At 35.1% G+C, this 7,963-nt stretch overlaps 1 protein-coding gene across 1 annotated transcript in view; it reads left to right on the top strand.

Annotated features, from left to right (window-relative positions):
- Positions 1-7,963, top strand: part of LOC107588853 (transmembrane 9 superfamily member 2-like) — a 35,682-nt gene extending 27,719 nt beyond the window's left edge. The window contains exon 17 of the mRNA XM_016277094.1: positions 7,927-7,963. Coding sequence (XP_016132580.1) covers positions 7,927-7,963 — 37 coding nt within the window. The remainder of the gene's footprint in view (positions 1-7,926) is intronic.

Genomic DNA, 7,963 nt, shown 5'->3' with positions numbered 1-7,963 from the left:
TGTTATAAAACATATAACAAAATGATTTGATATACCATTTTGCTTTATGCAATATGTGTGTAAAAATTCCATAAACTGGTTTTCCCTTTAAGCACAATGTTATCTGTACACTGTATCTAATTTGCATATTAAAGTGCTGTTGGGACAGCATGTTGAAAAAAGAAGTGTGATAATGGGAGTAGTAATTGGCCAGATTTTCATAATATCTAATATTTCATAAGATTATTGATATATATATTTTTTTCCTATTCAATTCTTTTGTCTCCCAAAATGTATAATAAACATGCTTTTAGTCCTGGTGTCCTCTACAGTGGACATGTATGAAATGATGTCCTGTTTCATAACAGGAAGACATATTTTGATTTGAAACCCCATAACATTTTTCTGAGATGTTGTTTTATGACAAACAATTTGAAAATTAATCAGATTTAAATTATAATTACAAAATATGATCATATTTCCATAAGGATGTGCAATTTTATCACTAAATTAATATCAGCCATTTTTCAAAACCAAGGAGAGGGAGTGGTGATAGTGAAACATCCAATCATTTGGTATCTCTGGAAAACCCTGAATGTGCTCTGTACGGGACATCCAGACTTAAAACTGTGACATGTGAGGTCTCAGAGAAATTCACTCAAATATAATGGCCTGGGTCTCAGGAGGATATAGATTGTTTTTTTTTTGGTTTTGGTTTTGTGTGTGTGTGACTCACCACATCAGTAATATGAAAATTTGCAAGGTTAATGCTGTGTGTGCATACGTGTTTGTGTGTGTGAGCCTTGTTTGTTTATCTCTTCTAGATGGCTGCTTCAGTCACTCTTTTGTTGTGCTCCTTTATTTTGGAGGAGACCAGAGTTTTATGGCTTCTCGTAATGGGTCTGGCCTATATTCCACACCTGAAAAAATGGCAACCAGCTTTGAGGGAAAGACGTATCCTACAGGAAAGGCAAGTCAGACAGTACCTTGACATTTCTATAGTGACAGATTGCTGGCTGAATTATTCCTGTCATTTTCGCTCACGTACACTGCAGAAATGTACACTGTTGACTTTCATACTATTATTAACACAATGAAGACTTTGATGAATAACAGCCATTTCCTGGCATCATACAGTGTTTAGCTGCGTTGAGTCATACACAGCTAAGGTTTACGGAGAACTTCACTGATATAACTCTCTCTCAAAAATAGGACATGTAGTTAGCTTATTTCAAACAAAAACATATTTATATTAATGTTTTTGTGTGTTTTTATGTATTATTCTGAGCAAAACACATTTTATTCATTTCTTTTTCGTGATGTTTTCCTTTTTGGAAGCACATTTTCACACTGAAGAGTGATAGCATCATCCAAAAACACTACAAGACACAGGTTAAGCCTATATTTATAGACTAGATTATGTTAATGACGAATACAGCTTACAATAAAACACTACTTCTGGCCCCGCTTTTTAAGTTGCATCTAAAACCAGTGAAATAATTGTCTATAGGGTACATTATGCGTTTAAACAGTATTGGTATCTCTCTACTTGTTTATTTCTTGCATGTTTGCCTAGAAGTTTTGTAAAGTGTCTAAATTATTTCAGTCCATTTCCATCTTTTTCCTATATCTTCATTTTTTGTTGTTTGCCCATGTGATTTGTTTTGTGTACATATATATGTGTATACACACACACACACACACATATATATATATATATATATATATATATATGGTAGTGAAGTGGCTTTATCAGCAGTAATATATTTTTCCTTTCAAGATTCTCTGTGATCCTTCCTCTCCATCATTCTTTCTTGTTAACGTGTTTCTCTGAACAATGGCTGACTGTGGCAGTGGTTCGTAAATAGTGTGGGTGGACAGCCTTTCTCTTTCAAACTCACTTCATATGAATGATCACTTTCTGGCTTCCATCAGGGTCCTGATCTGAGATCAGCTGATGCTTTCCAAATTCAAACTTTTAACTTGGTCACACAGATTCTCAGATGCTCTCAAATCAGCTATAAAGTGCAACTTCTCCCAACAGCCATTAAACCGGGGGGATTTTCACGGCTGAATCACTCTCTATTCTAATCCTGCTTGCTAAACGCTACATTTTGGGGCTCTTGTGCGTATTCAGACACCCAAATGAGGGAAAGCCTATTCATTGGATCAAAGGCTTGAGTGGTTTCCTTTAAGGACGAAATAAAAACTCCTGAGAGTGTGTCTGCTGGACAGCTCAGTGTTAGTCATCTGTGTTGTCGGCTTTAAGAGTGAATAACACCAGTCTCTTTTGTTTAATGAACACATTCAGCACGATAAAGAGTCTTTGTGGGGTTTTCTTGCAAACATAGATAGCATCAAGAATCAAGAAGCTGTAAGTAAACCTAAACTTCTCATAAGGTTCCTGAATTCTGAGCAGTGAAAAGTTGTCCATCTTTATTCTCGTTGGACAGTGCAGTGAAATTTTCAGTCTTACTTTATTATACTTCATAAACTTTGATATCTTCAAGTATTTATACATCACCCCCTGGTGGCTATGCAGAGTTTTATGATGGCTGATGTGCAAATGTCCATTTTTATTCTGCCTGTTGGCCATGGAAATATAGTCACGTGGTACACTTCAGTTTGTCACAAGCAATCATCATTTCAAATTCCTTTTTCACATCAGCATATCATAAGCTTTGTTAGTAATGTTTACCATTTTTGTAGGTCATGTGACAATAATGTGACAATTACATTTTGAAAAATATTGCCATAGAACAGTATTTTTAACAAATAAATACAGCTTTGATGAACAGAAGAGACGTCTTTTGAAAAAATCATCAATGATCATTTTTTTATTACAAAGGCACATAAATTGATAAATCACACTTGACTTTTTCATTGAGCTTTTTGAGTGTGTCCTGAGAAAATCAATCCAAATGAAATAATGGAGTTTGTCATGGTTCGTAGCACTACGGACTCTTTGATGAGGGCATAAAATGCAAAGAATGTCGGTCACCCAGAGACACCAAGACTTTCTCTCTCTCTCTCCCTCGCTCTCTTTTGTCTCCTCCTTTCCTTATGTTGTTCTCACTTTCTTTTTGTGGTACCTCAGCTTTGATGAAGTGATTTGCTGGAGTCCGTTTAATCTTTTTTGTCACAAAAAATAGTACATTTATAACACTAATTCAGTTCTCTTTTTTTGACTATGACCACATCCTTCCATCATGAATTGAATAATAAATAATTGAAATCCAGCAACTCTGAAACCATGACACAAATGACAAATGGTCTGTTTAACAGTGATTCGTCAGATGTGCTACTCTGATCTTTCAATATAATATCAAATCAAATATAACAATTCATTATTTTCATATTCCAAAACATCAAATCTCCATCATACTTTAAATATATGCCGTTTTTAAGCCCATCGTCAGATCTTTTTTTTGTTTGTCTGCAATTCAATTCAGTTTCAATTTAAAGTACTTTACTGGAATGATTGTGTTTACATACACATTGCCAAAGCATTATACACAAAACCAGTAATGAAAAAACTATTTTTCACAATTTTTTCTCCAAATTGTTTTTATTCAGTTAGCACAGACCTCCATTTTTGAGTGGAAAAAAGGATTATTTGTGTATAATTTTGCCAATGTTCACTCAAACACTGAGGTGTCTTATACACACGCGCACATGTTTACATACACATTGCCAAAGCATTATACACAAAACCAGTAATGAAAAAACTATTTTTCACAATTTTTTCCCCAAATTGTTTTTATTCAGTTAGCACAGACCTCCATTTTTGAGTGGAAAAAGGATTATTTGTGTATAATTTTGCCAATGTTCACTCAAACACTGAGGTGTCTTATACACACGTGCGCGCACACACATATAAATAAATATATTAGTGCTGTCAAAGGATTAATCGCTTCCAAAATAAAAGTTTTTGTTTACATTACATTACATTTAGTCATTTAGCAGATGCTTTTATCCAAAGCGATTTACAAATGAGGACAATGGAAGCAATCAAAATCAACAAAAGAGCAATGATATGCAAGTGCTATGACAAGTCTCAGTTAGCTTAACGCAGTACACATGGCAAGGTTTTTTTTAAATGATATCATAAATAAAAAGAAAACAGATAGAATAGAAAAAGAATAGAACAAGCTAGTGTTAGAGGCCTTTTTTGCTTTTGATAATTGTATAATAAATAAAAAGAAAACGGATAGAATACAAAAAGATTAGAAAAGCTAGTGTTCGTTTTTTTTAAGAAAACAAGCGTTTTTTTTAGAATAGAATTAGAATAGAGTGCTAGAGTTTAGAGGGTCAAATAAAGATGGAAGTATTTACATAATATATGTGTGTGTACTGTGTATATTTATTATGTATATATAAACACATGCGTGTATATATTTATGAAAAATGTTACGTTTATATATTAAATATATTTATATATGATATAAATTATATGACTATAAATATATACATGTAAATACATGTAAATATTTTCAAAATATGTGCTGTATGTGTGTGTATTTATATATGCATAATAAATATACACAATACACACACATATATTACGTAAACAAAAACTTTTATTTTGGATGCGATTAATCACAACTAATCGTTTGACAGCACTAATATATATATATGTATATATATATATATATATAAACAAACAATATGAGGAATATGCAATGATGATGGTAAATCAAGATTATGGATATTGTCCATGGTAGCACCGGAAATGACCAACTGGCATATATTGTCTTTGCTTTTTTGCCTCACCAAACACTTTTGGTCTCTCTTTTATCTTTCTCTTTCTCTTTCCTCCGCCCACTACAACCACTCGCTCTCTTTTTCCCGTCACGGCTCTTCTGGAGTCTTTGTCCCTCTGTCACACTGCAGACGTTCGTCACTCCCCTTCTCCTTTTTCCCCCTCAACCCTTTTTTTCCTCTCTCTTGCTGTCTTTCTTATTTTTGTCCCCCTCTTTCTCACTCTTTCATCCCCTTTTCACCTGGTAAAGAGGGTCAGTTGTGACCCTGTGTCTCGCGGGGCGTCCCGTCAGATTCTGATCAGTGGGGTGTCTCTTTGTCCTCTTTCAGTCGAGTCACAATAGGGCCGTGGAATGCCAGCGTGTCCGTGTCCAATCCTCACTCACCCCACAATGCCCCTGTGTCTATAACGGATCGCACAATCTGGTTATTTGGTTTGCTAGGAGTCAATAAAAACGCAAGGCCTTGAAAAGATGACCCCGTCTAGCCTGCGAACCCCTCCCAGAGCTTGTACAGGTCTTTCCTGGAATCAGACCCTCCCGTCTCACGTTTGCGTTCTCTTGCTTTATTTATGAAGAAGGATGGATGGCGGTTATTCACTAATTAAGAGGACTGACTCATTGCATCTGTTGATTTGGATGTTTGTTCCACTACATGCGCAAACCATCCTGGTAGAATCATCTCTTGGTGAACATTTAGACCAAATTCGACTGTTCTCCCCTACATTTTAATACTTGATGATGTTGAGTAATTGCAGATGTGTGTAGTAGTTCCTTTGGTAAAGTAGAAGTGGCCTTTAGAAGAGATCAGATTAGACTCCTGAAGTTAATTAATCCCACTTTATCCTGTTTCATACACTACACTGCCTTAATCCTCTCTAATGACTCCACTAAGACCTGTTTCATGTCCTCTGATATTGTTTTGTAGTTTTGAGGTTTGTTTTCCATTCAAATACTTTGTGACTTGACTGAAATGGCGCCACTGAAGTGAAAATAAGAATGGGAATGTCATAGGGGTCAGCATGTACAGTTAATCTCTGTTCTATCTTGAGGTTAATTATGCAATGAGTCCCAGTAAGTCTCCCTCTGATTGACGCTGGAGGGCGGTTGGAAGCGTGGATGATGGGATTTAGACCCTATTGAAGTCACTGAGGATCCTTGACACCCTCAAGAGAAGCAGCTATCAACTACTTCATTTAAAGCTTCTTAAGTGCTGTAGGACACGCATCCTTCACTTTTGCCATCCCAGCTTAAGTGTAGTTTATCTATTCTCTGTTCTCTATTGATTTCAACACAACGTTTAATTGATTGTGGAAATAAAGCTCTGTTCTGTTCTATTCTATTCTATTCTATTCCATAATGTTCTGTAGTGATGCATAATATATTAATACCATATCGGTTATCAGATGATATTATAGAGGTTTAAATTGATCTGCATTGGACGATATTGGGTATTTAGATTCCACTGGGACTATATACCACTATATACCATAAACTATATACCATATAGTTTCCACTGTGCGAACCCATAATAACCTGGAAAGAAATTGGCATTATGACCTGATACAATCTTCACAGCTAGAGACCCCATTAGTGTCCTCTTTGCCTGTGGCTCCAGCATTAGTCTGTGTTAACTTGCGGTTATGCTGAACTAAAGGCTATGAAACACTATTGTATTGTCTTCCATCACCTGTTGTCCACAGATGCCCGGCGGGTGAGAGCCTCCTCCGATGTGGATGGCCTAAGGCCATGTGTCGTCCATCTTGGTAACTCTTCTCTCTATAGGCATTGTTCCCTGACCTTTAGCCTCTTCAGAGCTTCATCAGTTCTTCTGCCCCCCTTCTTTAGCTGAAACTCAGCCGACGGGGGCCATCATAGATATCTTGCTGTGAGTGCTGTGACCTGGTCATTTAGCAACAGGTGATAAAATTATGAGGAGAATTGATTCTCCACTTGTGATTCGCAGTAACTGAATCGTTTAAGAGACATATTCTGCACTCATATTGTGTGATTTGGTGTGCTGTTTATTATGATATTTAAAGGTTTTAAATCGGAGCAGAAAGTCTTAAATTCATAAAGTTATGGCACTGAATGTTGCATGCATTGCAAGAAAAAAAATTAACGTCTTCCTCATTGTTTTTGTCTTGTGTTCTGGTAGGGGTGAATTCAGGTTAAAACTGTCCCAGTTTACCTGTATTCACCTCAAATATTTACTTGAGATGCAAAAAGAACAAATGAAATCTTGTTTTTGCAGAAACTCAACAAAATGAAGTGAGTTCATACTTAAAACAAGAACAAATATCTGTCAATGGTGTGTGAAAACTCGTTTTTCCTTTCGAATTAAGTTAATTAAAATTAAGATTTTTTTATTAGCCCATTTGCAGATATTTGTTAAACTCCATTTTGACTGATTTCACAGAAAACAAGACTATTTTCTGTCACTTTGCTTCTCAAGTGATTTATCTTGATTTAAGAATCTTTTGACATTTGCACAATACAGAGGAAGAACATCACATATTGGTTTGAAGCTGCTATTCAAACTTTCATTAATTTAACTTTTGTTTTAGTAAAAGTAATTAAAAACTATCAGAGATCTGTTATATATAGATTTCAAACATTGAAGCATTGCTGATACAAGACATTTACATTTAGAGACAATATTTGAAGAGTTCAGATGCAAAAGCCTCTAAGTGCCATTTAAAATGTTCTTCTAAAATGAGCATTTTTCTCAGGCTCCTATGTGTAGGTTCAGTCATTTCACTTTAATGGCAGTGAATAGGCTCTTTTCATTGCCATTAAATTAAAAGAAAAATGAACATAGGAGCCTGAAAAAAATGCAAATTTTAGAAGAAAATTTCAGACGGCACTTAGAGGCTTTTGCATCTGAACTCTTCATTTGTGTATTTTGTTACTTTTAGTTTGTTTCTTAAAATTTCATTATATGGTTTTAAAAATGTCTTCAATTTACCCTCGTGAAACCTGCAGAAATCCTACATTAAGTCAAAATAGGTCATAAAGATGTGTTATAACAAACACTATTACACTTTTTTAATATGGTTAAAAACTGTTTAATGAATAATAGCATTCTCAAAAATGATACAAAGTGATCCAAATTATATTATTAGACAATAATGTTGATTTAATGTTACATATGTTGATTTAGATGTCTCTCCATAATCTCTCTCAGATCTCCCCTCATGGTGAAAAGATCTCCTGAGATCTAA

Source organism: Sinocyclocheilus grahami, unplaced genomic scaffold, assembly GCF_001515645.1.
Source record: "Sinocyclocheilus grahami isolate Dianchi unplaced genomic scaffold, SAMN03320097.WGS_v1.1 scaffold108.1, whole genome shotgun sequence".
In the NCBI taxonomy this organism is placed as follows: Eukaryota; Metazoa; Chordata; class Actinopteri; order Cypriniformes; family Cyprinidae; genus Sinocyclocheilus; species Sinocyclocheilus grahami.
Note: the sequence above shows the minus strand (reverse complement) of the source record. Positions and strands in the feature narration are given on the sequence as shown.